This window comes from Thunnus albacares, chromosome 3, assembly GCF_914725855.1.
Source record: "Thunnus albacares chromosome 3, fThuAlb1.1, whole genome shotgun sequence".
NCBI lineage: Eukaryota > Metazoa > Chordata > Actinopteri > Scombriformes > Scombridae > Thunnus > Thunnus albacares.
The window spans coordinates 11,602,645-11,621,508 of record NC_058108.1 but is presented as its reverse complement, the minus strand read 5'-3'; the positions used below and the strand labels follow the sequence as shown (position 1 = coordinate 11,621,508).

Here is an 18,864-nt window from a genome sequence, read left to right as displayed (position 1 = left end):
TTAACAGGAGTTTCATTCAAACTACTCTTGGGGGTGTGTTCAAGCATTGTGTGCTGGAATCCTTTTGTAGTCGCGAAAATGGACTCTCTCGTTCCTCTCTAACCTCTCTTACTGCCTCATTTATTTCTCCAGCCTTTCATGCAGTTAATCCTTGTTTTGTTTTACATTCTTGTTGTTTCTCCTCTTCTCCACTTTCCACTCATCTGAAGAAATGTGAGTTCAGAGCGAAGTGAGGCGAGGAGGAAGCTGAGGGAGTGCACGGGATTGGTTGATTCGCTCATGTATATCGTCCAATCCCAGATTGACTGTAAAGATGTCGACAACAAGGTGTGTTGAACTCTCCTCAGTTTGACATTAAACCTTTTGAAGGATTGACTTGACCCTTGGTTGAATCTTTGCGTTTGAACAATTCTTCCTTCCCCCCCCTTTCATTTCCTCTCTACACCCTTCCTTTATGTCTCTGTCTTTGCAGTTGATAGAGAACAGTGTGTGTCTGCTGAGGAACTTGTCCTATCATGTGCATCGTGAAATCCCCAACTGTGAGCGCTACCAAGAGGCTGCACCCCTCAACCAGGGCCCCGCCCCGTCCAGCCAGAAGGGCGGCTGTTTCAGCTCCCGCAAGAGCAAAGGTCTGTGTTAGACAGAGAGAGACATGTACTGTATTTGTTCAGTCAGTAGGAGGCACATTTGAAGTGATGTCACTGTCGACAACAGTGTCTCAGTCGATACTACAACACACACACACACACACACACACACATACACATACACACACACACACGTACACAAACAAAACCCCTAGCTCGCACAGGAATGTTAACAATTTCCCCAACTGAGAGAAAGCTCATCCTCTCTGCAGCTGCTCTGTTTGTGTTTCACCGAGAGTATTGATTTGTTCTTTCTAAACTACACACCCCTTTCTACTGCTTTGTGGCTTCCTCTGTTATTATTATCTAATTTTGCAGCGACAATGAACATCTGTCAACATTAATATGAATATGTCAGATATATCTCAACTCACTTGATATTACACATTTAATATCAACATATTGTATGTATGTAATTCTCATTTTCACTTTTGTGTTGCTCAAAAATGCATCAGTTTATCAGAACATTGAATTCCCAAACTGATAGTGTACAGAGCAGTTACGATGTGTGTATATGAAATGGACACATGAGCTGGTGTGTCTTGTGATTGGCTTTATTTAGCCTTCATATCCGGCATGTCACATTGCTGATTCTGTGTGGGGGCAGCAGTGCTGTTGGGATGTAAGCAGGTGTTAACTGGGTGCCTCAGTTATGGCTGCTTTCCTCTTACTTAAATGCTCTCTCTTCCTCCTGTTCTGCCATTCTCTTCTCCCTCTACGCCCCCTTCTTTCTCTCTCCCTCCTCCATTTCTTCTCTTCTCCTTGTGGCGCTGGGCTACAGATGAGTGGTTTTCTAAAGGTAAGCTCTTTACCTCTGTACGACTGCACTTTGCTTTCGCTGCTTGTTCATGTTGTTGTACTAGATGTTGTAGAGTAGCTGAGCTAACAGATCAGAGTACTGTCCTAGTACTAACATGCATGCCTTCTTCTCACTGTGAAAGAGTTAAAATGAAACTGAAGTAGAGAACATGCATCTCAGTTTTTGATTTGTATGTGTCTAACCAAACTACAACAAATTAACTAACAGTAGATGTAGGTCACTAAAGTAAATGTAGCATATTTAGAGTCATAGCTGACGCCAGACTGTGTTTCTAAGGCTGTAATGTTGATGTTTGGTTCCAGGTAGGAAAGATGAGGATGCAACTGCAGATATCATAGACATTCCAAAGAGGACCTCACCTGCTAAAGGTAATTACTTGATCTAACTGCTTAGTCAACATCTGATAATGTTGCCCTGAAAGGAAAATATGCATCTGTTTGTAAACTTTATATTTGTCCTTCTCAACCCATATTGAACCCTGTGTTCCTCCTGCCTTTGTCTCTTCTGCTTATTTCCCATCAATCACTCCCACTTGCTTCTCCACACTTCTCCTGCCCTCCACCCCACTCTTTCTCTCCTTCCTGTAGGCTATGAGCTGTTGTACCAGCCGGAGGTGGTCCGCATCTACACCTCTCTGCTAAAGGAGTCCAAGAACCCCACTGTGTTGGAAGCCTCGGCTGGAGCTGTTCAGAACCTCTGTGCCGGAGGCTGGACTGTAAGAACCGTCCTGTTTCATTTCACAGCAGCAACACTCCCTGTGCTGAGTAAACACACCAGTTGGACATTGGAGAGTTATTGTCTCAGATTGTGGGAATCTCTTCAAGTGTGCTACAGGACCAAACAGAGCTAGTTAAATATTAGTCAATCAAGTCTTGTACAGTTTTAGGGATGGACTATGGCATTTGTACACACTTCCCTTTGTGAACCGAAACTCCTTTAACATCTCACTTTATCAAAGATGAGGTATTGTGGCTCTGTTTAAAACAAACAAACAAACAAAAAAAACCAACTAAAAATATGTGTGTGTCTTTGTTTAGTACGGCCGATACATCCGTGCCTTGCTGCGCATGGAGAAGGGTCTCCCCATGATGACTGAGCTTTTGGCCCATGGCAATGACCGCGTGGTCCGAGCCATGTCTGGAGCGCTCCGCAACCTGGCTATTGATGCACGCAACAGAGATCTACTAGGTGAGACTTAAAGCACTCTGGGTGTGTCTGAGAAAGTCAAACTGCAGTATTTAAAAATGAAAGTTTTAACCGAGGAGAACTAGATGTTTTATTAGTTATTGCATCAGGACCTAGTTTTTTTAATGTTTAACCGCTCCTCTTGTACTTGTGTGTTGTCAGGTAAACATGCGGTGCCCCACCTGGTGGCCAACCTGCCCGGCGGCGGTCAGAGTCAGCCAGTGCGAGCATTGTCAGAGGAGACAGTGGTGTCGGTATTGAGCACGCTCCATGAGGTGCTGGGCTCCAGTCTGGATGCAGCTAAAACCCTCAGGGCCTCACAGGGAATTGAGAGACTGGTGCTCATCAACAAGGACGGGTAAGGGTAGCGTGGGGGGGGGGGTTTGTGGAGATGTGTTACTGTGTTGAGTACTTGACCATGCGTTAGAAGTCTTATCTTTTTTCAATTCCTTTTCTCTGTCTCTGCCTTTTTTTTTTTTGGGATCACCAGTAATCGTTCTGAGCGGGAAGTGCGCGGGGCCGGCCTGGTGCTGCAGACAGTGTGGGGCTACAAGGAGCTGCGGCGCACTTTGGAGAAGGACGGCTGGAAGAAGACAGACTTCATGGTCAACCTAAACCCTCCCAGCAACAACACCAGGGCCAACGGAGGATATGAGGACAGCACTCTGCCGCTCATAGACAAAGGTCAGGAAGCAAAAGGGAAACACAACCCTTTTTCAAGTTTCCTTTTTGGAAAAAGTCTTAGAACTTGGATTAAATTACTCTTATTTGCTTTTTACTCGCAAAACTTTTATTGCACTTACAGTAACTTAAGTGAAGTTAGATGTCGTAAACTCGACATGGTTCACTGTCTCTGCTCTGCTCTGTGGAACACACACACACACACACACACACACACACAGACACAGCGCTCAGCCCCACCCGTGGTGAAACAGAGGAGAGGAGAGAGAGTCAGCGTGACCATAAATGACAGCAAGATGCAGTAGGGGCTATGTTTATATATGTTATTTACCTAATTTATGTGCACTCGTTTCATATCAGCACAGTGTGATGCTCTCTACTGCGTTTTGCTGTCATTTATGGTCACGCCGAGTTTCTCTCCTCTCCTCTGTTTCACTGTGGGAGGGGCTGCCGCTCCACGCACACATGTAGCTCAGTGGAGCAGAGGAGAGACAGTGAAGTAGTCGAGTTGATGACAACACACGTTACTGTTACTCAGTTGTTGTTTAGCTTGGCCTACTTTTGAACCACTTTGTTCAAGACTGTCACTGTGTCTCTCCATCTCTCAGGCCCCCTGGCACTGTAGGCTAGTTGTGAGAGACGGCGGCTTGCCTCAGTCAGGAGGGAGTTTTACAGATTTTTGGCACCATCTGTTGTTGTGAATGTTTATTGATATTTAAAAGTCTTGACCCTGAATATAAGATGATCCCAGTTTTTCAAATGTATTTCCAGGAAAAAAACCCTGTCTTATATTCAGAAAAGTATGATTTGCAGTCCTAACTGCTAACTGATATTAAACAGCTGCAATGAATTCTTACATGTTTGTTTCAACCTGCTTGTTGTGCAAGACATTCAGGAGTTTATAACACTGAGACACATTATCTCAACTAGGGTTGTTAATCACAGAGATGATTTATATGAATATGCTCAAAAAATCTTTTAAGCTCTTTGGCACACATTTTAAACATACTGTAACACATGAAAGCAATGTAAACTGTAAATTTGCAAATACTATCTAGCTCATGTCTGACACGTAGAAACACTTAAAAAAACACTCTACACAGCTACACACCTCTATCTTTGGCAGGACATGCTCCAGCTATGAACACTGAACAGAAACCTTTAACGTTTCAGAGGAACTATGATGTTGATGCTGGTTGTGTTTGTGTGTCTGTACACAGGGGGCAAAGGTGACCGGGAAATGATTCCAATGAATGACTTGGGACCAGGCAAGTGTGAAAGCAGAAACTACATACACATACACACAACTGGCCAGTATCACACTGGGCTGATATGATGTTTGCATGTGTAGCAGATTGAACTTAACAATGAGGCAGTTTTATGTGAGATTTGTGAGATCTTTGCATAGCAGAAACACACACTTCTGGTTTAACGTATGTTCCTCTTCTCCAGATGCCTACTCCACACTGGACCAGAGAGGGAGAAGGAACACTCTGGATAACACACTTGAACCTGCTGACAAAGATGGAGTACAGGTAAACACTGGCCACATACAACACACAGACACACTTTCCAAAAAATATATAATAGATCGTACAGACAAGATCATCATTTTCAAGAACAATTGTTAAACAGTGCAGGCTTTGACTAATATTTTTTGCCAGCCTGACAAAGGAAGTTTTGCCAATTATGTACCAAAAAAAAGAACACTGTGTGCAAATATAATGGGAGCCTACTAGTCAGTTTCAGCATATACTATCAGCTGTCACATTTTACGAATGTAGAGCTGCTGTGATTAGTCAATTAATTTATTAGTCATTTGACAGAAAATTTTATCTGAGACTATTTTGACAATTGATTCATCATTTGAGTTTGATTTTCCAAGCAAAACCACCAAATTAATCCAGTTTCTCAAATGTATTTGGTGCTTTTTCTTGTCTTAACATGACAGTAAATTAAATATCTTTAGGTTTTGGACTGTTGGTCAAACAGAACAAGACATTTGAAGACGTCTTCTAGGGCTCAAGGAAATTATGATGCGCATTTTCCACGGTTTTCTGTTGTTTTATAGACCAAATGAATTGAAAACAATCTAAAAATAAAATAAAACTAATGATGCAGCTCTAAACAAATGTTTCAACAGCTGTATTGCTGCAGCATCATGTCTGCAAAATAATTCCAGTGAGTTCAGGAGACGTCAGTCTTGAGTTTCTGCCATCATGAAGCTGAATAATGTTTATTTGATTGAACAGTGATTGCACAACACAGTCTTTGTAAAAAGATGGAAATAATTGTAAAAATGAATCTGGTTAATCTTGTGCAACATGCACACCATTTGAGGTTCCAGATTTCAGGATGGTACACAGACCGATATCCTCACCTCCAGCTAAAAAAGTAACCGTGTGAAGGGACATGCTCTCACACACTCCCACAGACAGCATGTTGATGCATGTCTTTTTAAAGCTCTGGGGTTTTATCTTTGTCTTGCACATAATTTCTCACCGGTGTTCTTTTTCCCCCTGGCACATGACCTAACATTAAACTAACCTTTTGTAACCCTTCTTTCTTTTCTCATCTGTGTCTGATGCTCTTATTTCCCTCTACTCTTTTCCCAACTTTGTGTTTCTGATCTTCTTTCTTTTTCATGTTTTGTGTCTCCTCACATTCTTTGGATTTTCACACTTAACCCTCTTTATTTCTTTATTTACTCCCTCCCCGCTGTGTGTCTTGTATCTCTCTCTCTCCCTCTCTCTGTATGTCTCCTTTGGTCTTTTTTTCCTCTCTCTGGCTCTTTTATCTATCACACACTCCTTCTCGCTTTCTTTTTGTCTCTCTCTCTCAGGGAGGGATGTATGGGGAGAGGCAGGCCTCTTTGCCTCTAATGGATTCTTACGATGGTTAGACTACACCCACAGTCACACTGCATGTCAGCGCATGGTATGTGTGTCCCACCGGCTGCTCCTCTCAACTCACTGCATGGCCCAATGTCTTAGTTATGTATTAAGAACTGTGACTATTTGTGTGTTTGACAGTGACCAGTGTTGTCAGTGAGCTTCCATTGTACTGTATTTGGACTGGTTTGTTTTTTTGCTCCCCCTGCTGGTGAAAAGTGTCAAATTGATTTTTATTCTCCTGAGATGTGATTTTTTTATTTTCTCCTCTTTGCACAGTTTGGTCTAACATGTGGTGACTTTGTTGCCAGCAGCCACTAATGTGTATTTTGTAATGTTTGTAAAGCCTCTGCTGTGAATCTGAATTTTAAACGTGCAATTCTTTCCGCCTAGGCATGAACGCCTCGCATCAGCTGCTCCACATGATCAATTCCCACACTTGTTCCTCTTTTCTTGCAGAAAAACTGATTGTGTGCATCACAAGACGACAGCCTCCTCCCACCTACTGCCCTTGCTGAACTGACAATGGGGGACCACTACACTACCGATGGGACTAAACTCCATCCTTTACATTCTCTCTTCTGTCCCTCTTTACTCTTTTACAGTTTCTCTCTTCCTTCTCTCTCTCTCTCTCTTTCCGTTACATTCCTCCTTTGCAGCTGACAAACTAATGAAACCACATGGAAAACTGACGTGGCTCTACGTTCCCTGTGGACAACCGGACGTGACACTATGACCACTTTGGGCTCTGCATGTCCCTGAACTCCAAAATGCTAACCACTCAATCGGATACCGTGGCCACAAGCTTCTCCTACAACACTACATCCCCTTACAACACTAAGACTCGGAAAACACTAATGCTGTCTTTGACAAAAAGCAGGGACTGTGGCTTCATCTGACTAATTCCTGGAGGTCGGAGCGTAGACTTAGACTGATTAAAAGGAACTGTTGGGATCAGAACAGGACACTTTGGTGAAATTTTACATTAATACCTATTACACTCTGTTTTGGAGAAATTGAGGGAATGTGTAATTTTTTTCTCTAATGGTTAAATACTACAAAAAATATTTCCTACCACTGAGAACCAATGTTTATTGATCTATTGAGATATGTGTAAAGCATCTGCTTCTGTTTTGGTAGTGTTTGTTCCTCTTCTTGCTTTGTGCTGTACCACAGTAATGTACATGTGCCAAATGACAATGCTACTGCTGCGACTGCCAATACTGAATGCAAGAACTTTGCTCACACACACACTTTTTAGAGCAGTTACACTGAAAACTGTCACCTGCTTTGTTTCTGTATGCAGTTTGTGTCAGTGAAAGTCCATCGCCAAGATGCATGCAGATGCTGCATTTTCTGTATTTGATTGTGATCCATAGATTTAAAGGGGTGGAGGTCATTACATGGATAATCCTACGATTTACAGACAGAAATGGAGCAGACGAACGGTTCTCCACCAGTGTAGTCTGTGTGATATTTCTATTATATTTCTGTTAACTGTAAACCCCTTACCTTTGTAACTCTTTGGAGATATCACAGGATTCAGTGGGTGCATTTCCTTTTATCTGCAGATGATCTTATGAATGTGTACATACAAGACTGTCTCTATTAGTGTCTGTGTGGGCTAGCTGGAGTGCCTCGCTCATTCAGGACAAGTCTGATGGGTGTGTCCAACATGACATAGGTAACAAATCAAGGTGTCTTTTTCTCAGCGGATACTAGTTGGAATACTGTATATGGAACTCAGCAGTTTTCTGTTCTGTTAGATAATTGAATATGTGAACTTGTTTGTAAGTAAGACTTGATTCTTGTTATTGGGATTGGTTTTTTATAAGGTAAAAAACAAACAAACTTCGAGTTCTTGTATAATTTACTGCTTAACAAACCCTTCCTGGCTTAAAGACTACAGAACAGCACATGGGAGAGGGCGTACAGTGTTGTCTGTTTTTGCCCACATTTCTTTAGTGCAGTGCTTGTTCTGTAGAAGACTGCGTACTCTTAGTGCCGAGTGAGATGTAGATACTTACTGAGTGAATGATTAAAGAAGCACTAGGGGGGTATAATGTGTGTTTTTCTTTTTTTTTTCTTTTTCCCTTTCCTTTGTTTTCCATGCCAATTGAAACATGACAGACGATGCCTCATTTACAAAGTTGCCTTCAAGAGTGGACTGACTAAAAGAAGAGAGCAAGGGTTTGTTTGTAGAAAATCTCTGTAAGGAGGCATAGACCAGAATTTGCTATTAGATAAAGCGGAGAAAAAAATAAAAGCACATTTAAACTATATATACAAGAGAATATTTGTTAATTTGAATGGTTTTATGTATTTTTTATATTGATTTGGGTTTAATTGTTTTGGGTGTTTTGGGTGAACGCATATGCAATCAGTTTTTATGTTTGATTAAAACATTCAGTTTATGTCTTAATTAAATGCAAAACAAGTTAGCTAAACAAAGCTAAAAATCCAACAAACACGGTTGGATACTGGAACACTAATGGAAATATCTGATTCTGGACTACACCTTAATCTCTTTGCCTTGGCTCTTAAAGTTGCACATTCTCATTTATGAATGAATAATGTAACTAGCAATACTGTTTTTAATAAAAAAGAAAATGATTTCGCACAGCCTTTTTTTTCTTTTGCCTCTTGCGTATATTTTATAATGAATCAGTTTATTTATGGAAATAATCCCTTTACATAAACACTGCTGGTTGCGGTGTCCAGCTGTGATGTGACCTCAGTGTCATTGCACACAGCGGCCAGTAGGTGTCGCCATCAGTTTACAACAGGGCGTGTCGGTGCGACTATGTTAGGGGAAAGTGTTAAAAAGTGTCGTGTGAGGTGACTAATTTCGGGATAGAGTACATTTTCGAAATAAGTGATAATCATCCAAAACACCTATACAGCGACAACAAAATATCGGTAAGTGTACATTTTAAGGTTTCCCACTTTAATGCTAAGCTGCGATCTATGCAGTCAGCACAGACTACGTTAACTATGAGTTTAACTAACTTATCCGGTGACACTTCAAAGTAGTTTAATGTGTTATAGGTGGACGCTGCAAATTAATTAAATGTATTGAATTGTGTTTTTCTGCTAATAATGTAGCTAGCTATTAGCCACAATGTCCAGAAGATGTTAACTCATCTCAACACTTTGACCTTCTGGAGGAAATGTATGGTAGTCTTACTGTATCAAGCGGCTAAAAGAGGCCGAAAACATCAAATGGAAGCGGGAAAGCAGGTTGTTAAATTACTTAAATGACCCTGAGAAGTCAAATGTCGGACAGACATTGAACGTTAATTTCTCCTCCACGTGCTGATACCCGCACACAGCTCTGCTAAGATGATGCTAAGCTACGCTGCTGTTGCAGAGTCTTAAAGTGAGTTCACATTTGTACACGCCACTTTTTAAAATACTGTCACAACCGCTCCGTGGATTTAAAATGTAAAAAAAAAAGTTGGTGTAAAAATCCAAAAGAATTTAAAGTAATTTTCTATAGAGACGAGCGAAATTATTCATGTCGGTGTTAAACTGAAAACTGCCAAACTGCCAACCAGTGGTACAAAACGTACCAGGTATTCTTCTGTCTGTTTTGAATCTTGGATTTTTAGAGCATACAATTCACATTTTAAAAGGGTTTCAAGCAAAATTGTTTTGTATAAAAAAAAAAAACTCTCTTCCCTTTTAATTGGCACTTTTATAAACATGAAGATACAACATGAGATAAAAATCAAATAGGTTGAAATATAAAAATCCCCATAGATGACAAGACCAGAAAGAAGCGAACATTTGTATCTTTAATAATAATTTTAGGCACATATTCCTTTATCTGAGCCTCTCACCTCCTCTTCTCTCCCTCCCTTGCTCCCAGTGCCCATGTGGACATGCAGAGGTACCGGTTGCCAGGTTATGAGATGCAGCTTCTTGGAGAGCTGCAGAGACAACAAAACAGCACCCAATTCTGTGATACCCTGTTGCAAACTGAGGGTGAGTCACAGGACAGGAGATAACAGGATGAAATGAAACTTAAAGGTTTGAACTGAAGAAATTAACTCCGGTTTCTCCCTTCTCTTCTTGTCAAGGTATCTCAGTCCCAACCCACAGCTGTGTCCTCGCAGCTCTCAGCCCTTACCTGTCTCAGAAGCTGTCAGCCATCCCGTCTCCTCCATCTGGCCAAAAGCGCCGACTCCAGCTCCAGGCTGTGAAGCCCCAGATCCTGTTAAAGCTGATTGGTCTGCTGTACTCTGGGGAGCTGGAGGTAAAAGGAAGCGTCGAGCAGAATGACGTGCTGGCTGCAGCCCGCCAGTTTGGGATGGCAGATCTTGTTGAAGGACATAAAGATCTGCAGGAGAGGTGGCAGAGTCTTGGGAGGTGCAGTAAATATTGCATTCACGCAGAAGAAGTCGGACAGAGGGCTGAAAGTAGAAAAATGCAGGATGCACAAGTTCAGGCCGAGATGGCTCAAAGGAGGGATACAGATTCTTCAGCGGAAAAGAGAAGTTGTGTATCGACAGGCACGCAGACTGTTAATGCTGGTGAAAAAGCAGTGGGCAGTTCTCTCACTCTCTCCAACCAAACTAAACCTCCAACCCCAGAGCCTGCACCCTCTGTCGTTCAAAATTTAGATTTTTCTATCTTATTACAATCCCAAAACATCACACTTGAGAAACATTTGTGCTCCACTTCTTCCCCACTCATTCCCAGGATGCTGAATGGAGCACCAACCGATGGAGAGTCTACATCATACCAGTCATCTGACAGTATAACAAATCCAACTCCAATCTCACAAGTGTCCAATAACCTGACTTTCCCTGTTTCCCTCAATGACGCCTCCAACTCCCCGACGCCTGAAGAAGACAGCACCTACCAGCAGCCATCTGAGTTTGTGGACAGCATACAGGTGTTGGCTGAGGAATTGGCAGGATTGGAGGATGGACAAACAAATGACCAGATGTCTGAAAAAAGAGATGAAGGAGAAGTGATGCTAGGAGAGGAGAAAGGAAAGTCTACAGAGAAGAGGTGTGCAAATGCCAATACAGGGATGAAGAGCCTTACTAATATGAAGCAGCTGCAGCAGATGATGGAGACAACGCAGATTTCTATCAAGGTAAAAGTTCATCTGTGAAATTAATGAATAATCAAAATTGGATTTTTTCTATAGTTAAGTCTGTAGATAAATCCTAAAGCTATACTATATAAGGCAACATTATAAATTGATGTAAAAATACACCAGAATTTCTGGTGTCATGTAAGGTGATGTTCACTCCACTCGCCTAGTTTTTCTTGAGAGCATGAAGCTATTGATCGATTAGAGTCAGTCACCCTCTGTCACCAAATAATTTGAGGTTATCTCTATTGCTTCTTGAGCTCTGTCACGGCTGTAAAGAACATTTCTATCTGTTCCACTTTTCACAAACTGGAAAAAAAAAAGGAAATGAAAATTTGAGGATTAAGTTTCATGACAATCGTCTCAAATATGATGTGTTGATGTCCTCAGACTGTCGTAACAACTGTGTAGGGAGCCCGCTCCTCTTTATCCTGTGTTTTCTCATCCTCAACATATTTTTTCCCCCATGTGCAGGTGAAGCTGAGGAGGAGGAGGCCAAATGGAGAGATGTGGGAGGTGGTGAGCATGCAAGACACAGATGAGACGTTGTCAGTTGTCACCTCCCTGATGCAGGTAGATAAGTATGATGGCAAATTTTTTATACGAACACGCAATTCACTTGGGTTCGATTGGAGTTTTTAACGTGGGAATAGAATCACAATTAGAATCACTTTGTCTTCTTTTGTCACTGCAGTTATAGATTAATATGAGAAGCTATTATTTCACAGTATTTAGCATCATATGTGTGGACTATGTAACTAAATCACTTCAGGAAACACAGCCACACAGCTGGGTCTTACTAGCTTCCATGTCAGTCAGCGGTACAGTATTTGTCTAACCACATCATTTCGTCAGGAAACAGCCTGCAGTTTGGGTACAATTAATGTGGTCTCTTTGGTGCTCTGTCAGCTGTCTCGTATTACTTTGAAAACTCACAGATCAAAGTGGCAGACCTCTCTCATTCATCATACATGTGGCTAATTGGCTAACATGACCCACTTTTCCAGAAGTGTTGATAAAGTTAAACTTGAGTTTAAGTCTTTGAAGTGATAGATCATCATCATAGATCATTTTGTGTAATCTTTTTTCATGAAATGCTTCTCAAACAGAACAGCGTTTTTCTTAAACAAATCATTTTTAGTAATGAAAGCTTGTGGTGCTGGTAGGTCTGAAAGCTTATTACTACATTACAAATACAAGCAAGTGCTGTGAAAGAAAATAAACATATCACATGGATGGTGTGGAGAAAGATTGAGAGGCAAAAGGAAAGTGTTGGATGCCCACATTTGTTGCATGGCATACTCTGTGATCCAAAACCATGGGATGTTATCGTGTGGATGTGATGCAGATTCTGGGGGGAGTAGAGTAGGCAGAGGAGGAGGCTGTGCAGTGGAGAGAGGTGCAGGTGGACTGGCTGAAGTTTTGGTGAGTTGTTCAGGCTCAGGTGCTGTACTCTGGGAGAAGTGATAGGCAGTATGATGCAATCGTCAGGTAAAATCCTCACTTGGCTCCAGACTGCCAGAGCTGCTGCCTTGATGGACAGACGGTCTGTTTCATCATCTGCACCCAGACTCCACCATAGATCAGCTGCATCACAACAATGCTGATGATTCTTAGGAGGCATTGCCATCACATTATTAGTAAATAAAATGACATTAATAGAAGATTATAAAATGTGTGAATACAGTTAGTAAAAATGATAACACAAATATGTGCAGAAAGGAATCTCTCTCTTACAGATGAACTTAAATAGCTAAAAACATGTCTTCTTAATGTGAAGTATAACTAGGGCTGATTGTTTTTTTTATTCTAATGATCAGTTTTTATTTTGAATATAAAAATTGGGGAATCAATCATTAGGAGCCTTGCTTGTTGGTGTCTTGCAGCAGGAGTGACGTCAGTGTAAAATCTTGAGTGACATCTAGAGGCAACAACATGTGTGTTGTTTGATTTTCTACACTATTATCTGACTTTCCAATCTGTCTGATAGTATAGGAATAAGTTTTATTTTATGTAGCAATTCACATTTTACATTTAGTACTTATGAATTATTTATTAACTTAACTCAACAGAAAACCCATGACCTTTTATTTATCTTTCTAAAGGATGGCTCCAACCACAAAAGGCCACAGAGAGAACTCACAAACATCCAGCCTCCCCCCTGCATTACCCACCGGTGCGCACTTCAGAAACCAGAGACCCAGATTCCCCAGCCTGCTACCACCAACTCCCCTAAACCACCACCTCACCCCAACACCTCATCTGAGTCTCAGCCACTCTCCAGTGACTACGTCACCCCAAACCACAATGAAGAGCTCCTGTCAGCCCCTCTCCCCCAGCCTCGGGGCCCTGTAGAGGAGTCTGATGAGCAGATAGAGAAGCTGTTGGAGGACATCATGATGGGCCTGAACATCCTGCCCAACATGGAGAAAGACTGCAAGAAGTCACATAACCCACCGACCCATAATGGAGCCATTTGCCAGGTCCCAGTTGCAGAGAATGAAGCAGGTCAGATACACGCTGCCATCACTGCAGAGGACTGTGTATGTTACCAGGATTTAAGGACAAAGAGTGGCCATTCATCAACAGATACAGGTATCTAGATACATTTGTTTTCTTATGCTAATATTATATAAAGAAATTGTATCAATTTGTATCGTCCGTCAGTTCATCTTCAGATTCATTACTGGGAAGACTTACCATACTTTGATCTTTAATTTTTCCCCAAACAAGATGTATAGACTTTTGTCTTTGATATTGCCTTATTTGCATTAATTAATGTCATTAATGACAGTGTGACTTTCATGCTAGACAGCAAATGCAAATGGAACAAGCAGCCATTTTTCTTAACGTGTTGATGAGGTAAAAAGTAAAAGTACCCTCGCTTCTTTTCATCATTTCTATGTTCAGCAGTGAGCAGTGCAGTTAAAATAATTCAGAATCTCCCTCTCATTAGAAGTGTTAGCATGTGTTAAAGCAAACATAGATCACAGGCTTTATACCTTAAATGTTCTTTCTCTCTGTCTCTTGCTTCCCAGTCCTTCACTCCATGAGCACTTCATATTTTGTCACACCAACAGTCTCAGTTGTGCCTGACTTCAATCTCAGCCCACAATCTAAATCTAAATCCTTCACTATCCTCCAAAACAACTACCCTAACTACAACCACCTCAGCTTTGTTAATTCAAAACAGACTGATGATCATGTTCCTACCTGTTGTACAGGTGTTTGTTGTTGTTTTACAGCTCAGAACCAGCCCAGCTGCACAAGCCTTTCACCTGTACCACCAGATGCTCTGCTAATCCAGCAGCAGCAGCAGCAACGCTCTCCTCAGCATCACTCGTCTGCCTACATGGGGCAAACAGATGGAATGCTGCTTTCCAAAAGTCAAAATAGTCTATATCCTGAAGCACTCACAACAAGCTCAGTCATAGCCTCAGCTCTCTACTCCACTGGGCAGGAACCACGTTACCCAGCATCCCAGGTGGCGTCTTCACAAGAGGAGCAGAACATCTTAGAGTTTTTACCTGTGTCGAATGGAAATGAGACACTGTCCTTGCATTCTTTTTGCTTATCTTGCATGGATGATTTGCGGCTTCCTCCGTGTCTCTCTCCATTGGAGGCAAATACCTCAGCAGCAAATCAGCCTGTCCTCAACATCTCAATCAACCATGGCAACAACACTGAGCAACAGTCATCTCGACATGGGCGACCCTGGCTCACAGAAAACCCCGGATCACTACAGTTTCCCCTCAGCGCTATTGCTGAGAGAGAAAATAAATGCACATCTTTGAAGCAGGATACAAACCACGCCCATTGGTTAATGCAATGCCCGGAACATCTGCAGTTTAATCAACAACATGGAAGAACCTGTGCAGAACCTGGTGCTGACAACAAGGTGGGAGAGAGAAAAACGGTATCTGCAGGCATTGAGAATGCTGCAGAACTGAAATCTGACCTCAGGAGAACAAAGAAAAGTTTAAAATGTAAACAGTGTGACGCTAAAGTTGATTCTGTAACACCTAAAAGGAGGAAGAGAAAGTGCCCCAGTGATCCACAAGATGCTGTTGGTTCTCTCTTGACATACCCAAACTTGAAAGTCAGTGATGGAACAAAGAATCAAATCAACTTGAGCGTTTGTTCAGTCAGTTTGTCAAGCAACAATGTGCTGGCAAATGAAAGAGAAGTGGCCATCAGCTCTTCAAACAAGCCATCCAAATTTGGAGGGAAACCAAACCAGCAGTCAACCATCACAGAAAAACTGAAAGAGAAAACCAGAGGCCCGGAGGAGTGTACAAAGTTGGTCAATACTGACCAAACTCGGATCAGAACAAGGGGTTTTCTGAGAAAAGCTCAAGAGACACCAAGTAACAAAAGCACAGAAAGTTCCCCAGTTCCTGTGATCTGTAGAGCTACGATTGTGACTAAACAAGTCTCTCTCTTCGGGCCGAAACGTGAAAGACGGAAGAAAACCAAGCTTGAAGATCTCACCCATCCAGACAGTGTTCCTCCCATCATTGAAAAAAAGAGCCACAATGGGGAAAATGAGCAGCAAACTGAAAAAGATTTGCCAAAGGAGAGTTTGGAAAACAGTGAAAAAACAAAGACAGAGTGTAAAAAAAGGAAGAGGAATAGAAGTGCAGAAGTGGTGTTAATCCCATTGAAGAAGACCATTAGTGCTGAGAGCACTGCTGAGGCAGAGAATAACAATGACAAAATCCCAGCAGTAAGAAAAGTTGGGACACCAAAACAGATGGTCTCTTTGAAGGAATTTCAAAAGCTTATCAAACGTCAACACTCTAAAACAAGGAAATCAAAAGAAAACCATAAAACAAATGAAACTGTAAGAAATACAGAAGATAAAATGGAGGCTTGTGATAACACAGCCAGCAACTGTGAAGAAGAATCAAGGAAGGAGACAGAAATGGACATAGACGTCATCCACCCTGAGAGCACGGGTGAGATTGAAGAATCTCATGTCATCTTCAATGTCACAGTTGATAAAAATCACAATCAAATTTCCAAGAAATCCACAGCTGAGAATCACAGATCACAAGAAGATGACACAAACAGCGCTGCTGGTAGGGAGACCAGTTTGTTTGGTGAGGAGTGCCATCCGGTGTTTCCCTTTGATGTATGTGAAGAAGAAGTGGCCAAACTGGCGGCTGAAGGAGGAGCTGAGAGCAAGCAGCCACTGAACAATCAGGATCAAGGTACTGAAATTGTGTATTTTTTCTTCATGGTAGATTACTGAATGTGACTTGTGTTCAGGGCAGCTTATAAAGTCCATTTACTGTGATCACAGTGAATGTTGAATCATTGAATATTTTGAGTTTAATTTGAGGATTATAAACTTAACTTTGGCGTCATCTGGTGGCAGTACTAAGAATCACATGCTGCAAGATGCGTGAAGCTTGAATTGTGCTTTGAATTCTGTTGGGCCACTTTTGAGTGTTTTTAAAATAAAAGCATATGAACTCTTCAAAAGACGATTAAGAGTCTAAAGTCATGCTAGCGGCTCCATGTGGCTGCACTTGCTTTGAATAATAAAATGCTAACACCAGCATGCTAACAGACAGTATATTGTAATTAGGATCATGTAAACTGTCATGTAAAGTCATAAGGATTCATCCTTTGAGGACCATGAAAACTCTATCAAATGTCATGGAAATCCATCCAATAGTCGTTAGGTCAGTCTTGACCAAAGTGGTGGACCAACTGACCGACATTGCCATTCCTTAGAGCCATGCTGCTAGCTTGGCCAAAAAGGACGTCATGTTTAGACTTAGTGAGCTGAGATTTAGTTCAACCAAATCACAAAAAAATACCTCCCGATTTGCCCCCAGTTGTATTGAACCAGGCAGATATTCTATTGACCAGAATTTGCCTCTGCAACTTGTGCCTCTCCCCCAAAACAACTGGTGTGAATGAAATTTAATTTGGGATCAGAACTTTCCATAAACGCCGGCTGCCAGCCAAACAGCCGACGACTCATTTAAGTCCAGCCAGCTACTATTATATATAATACTAGTAATATATATTAATTGTTCTAATAAAGTAGTTTTGATTAACAAGTTGCAATTTACTGTGTGTACATTTACGACCACTTTCCTCTGCTTCAAAGCAATGCAAACATGATGATAGACAAACGTGCCTATCTAACAGCCAATCAAACATCATGGTCAATATTCAAAATGACCAGTCAAGGGAGTGGACTGTCAATTCCATCCCCGCTTCCAGAGTCTTAAAAGTCAATTTGTTGCAGTTGCGAGCACATAGGGAGAGTCGAGCTAGCACTCATCACAGCCCGTGCCCGTGAGACTGCATTTGTGCACATGAAGCAGAAATGCTTTCTCACAAGGATGGTTTTCTGCTCTCTGATACTGTTCTCTGCGCTCGTATCACGTGCACGCGGCTGGTTTTTATCTACGCGGGTTTTGAAACTAATTAAATGCCATATTTTTCCCACTGGCTGGCTACTCTATATCTTTATGGAAAGGCCTGTGGGATGATTAAAAATAGCCTTTGAAAACTCAAAAACAACATGCTTTTGTATGAACAATGTACCTCAATGACACTGGATACTCCAGTTCACAACCTCCTTTCTCTTTGCAGCACTGCCCTGTAGCACAGGAGTGTCTGATATAATGCAGGCTGCCACCAACGACGACGGTTCCTCTGACAGCCAGCTGCCTCGAGAAGACAAAAAGCCTTTGGACCACAACTTGAACCCCCAGACCCCTGAGAGGACTGGTCCATCTCTGTCTGGCGGGTTCAGCTGGAACTCAGGCTGTAATCAAGAGGAGGAGGAAGTGGAGGTGGACGTTCTGCTTTACTCCCCAGACAAAGTGCCTCAGACCAGAGAGTGTGAGGATGGACTCGACAACATGGCTCTAACTCCAGATGAAGAAGAGGAGGAAGATGTGAACGAGATTGATGTGACTGGAGATGAGGCAGAGTAGCCTTTTGTATGTGTGCATAGTTTTTATTATGTTGTGTAACTCGTTTAGCACTTGGGTGTGCCAGTCCTAATGTTCCCTGTGTGGTTCTGCTTTTATTTCTGTTCACAGAGATGTCAGATGAAGTCTGTTTCAATGTGAAGCTATGTATAATAGATTTTTATATATTTCCTTTTTCTGTTACTCAACCATCAGTCTGTGTCTGGCGATCATAAGCTGTGTGCATGCAAGAGTCACAGGCTGCACACTGGTAAATTGAGTTCCATATACAAGTTTCAAATGGCTGTTTTAATTTGCATTGATAATATGCTGAAATATTGATACAAGAAGAAAAAAAAACTTGTTTACAATCATTTATATTTGTCTTTTTTTTAATTTCACATTTTCAGTCAAATTTGGTCAGACTGATGAAGGTAAAAAGCACTTTTACTGCACTGCAACTATTGCAGAAAACAGATCTTATTTTGAGTCTGCACAGTGTTTAATGTAAATAACATAATTATGGTTTATTAAAAAACAGTCTATTTTCATGCATGTGTTTTTGATTGTGAAGGTTTCAGCTGGATGTCTCTTA

The 18,864-nt window shown here is 41.6% G+C and overlaps 2 protein-coding genes across 11 annotated transcripts in view; both read left to right on the top strand.

The window, feature by feature from the left end:
- The window catches only part of ctnnd1 (catenin (cadherin-associated protein), delta 1), a 28,587-nt gene extending 19,743 nt beyond the window's left edge, over positions 1-8,844 (top strand). For 6 of the 8 annotated variants that reach the window (XM_044346399.1, XM_044346393.1, XM_044346400.1 and 3 more), the window contains 12 exons: positions 210-327; positions 473-629; positions 1,429-1,446; positions 1,770-1,835; positions 2,055-2,182; positions 2,505-2,655; positions 2,815-3,010; positions 3,143-3,336; positions 4,554-4,601; positions 4,786-4,868; positions 6,176-6,270; positions 6,684-8,844. In XM_044346399.1, the coding sequence (XP_044202334.1) occupies positions 210-327; positions 473-629; positions 1,429-1,446; positions 1,770-1,835; positions 2,055-2,182; positions 2,505-2,655; positions 2,815-3,010; positions 3,143-3,336; positions 4,554-4,601; positions 4,786-4,868; positions 6,176-6,235 (1,219 nt within the window). In that variant the 3' untranslated portion in view covers positions 6,236-6,270; positions 6,684-8,844. The remainder of the gene's footprint in view (positions 1-209; positions 328-472; positions 630-1,428; positions 1,447-1,769; positions 1,836-2,054; positions 2,183-2,504; positions 2,656-2,814; positions 3,011-3,142; positions 3,337-4,553; positions 4,602-4,785; positions 4,869-6,175; positions 6,271-6,683) is intronic. The other 2 variants (XM_044346395.1, XM_044346396.1) reach the window with 2 other exon arrangements.
- A 132-nt stretch (positions 8,845-8,976) lies between these two features.
- On the top strand, positions 8,977-18,820 carry LOC122979161. Of its 3 annotated transcripts, none has more exons than XM_044346391.1 (7): positions 8,977-9,143; positions 10,096-10,211; positions 10,307-11,331; positions 11,806-11,904; positions 13,437-13,926; positions 14,577-16,544; positions 17,947-18,820. In XM_044346391.1, exons 2-7 carry the CDS (start codon positions 10,109-10,111, stop codon positions 18,291-18,293), a joined length of 4,032 nt encoding a protein of 1,343 aa, XP_044202326.1. In that variant the 5' UTR covers positions 8,977-9,143; positions 10,096-10,108; the 3' UTR covers positions 18,294-18,820. The 3 variants fall into 3 exon arrangements, with proteins under 3 accessions (XP_044202326.1, XP_044202324.1, XP_044202325.1); XM_044346389.1 differs by having other exon boundaries at positions 8,979-9,143; positions 14,556-16,544; XM_044346390.1 differs by lacking the exon at positions 8,977-9,143 and adding an exon at positions 9,219-9,603 and having other exon boundaries at positions 14,556-16,544.
- Positions 18,821-18,864: the final 44 nt, after the last annotated feature.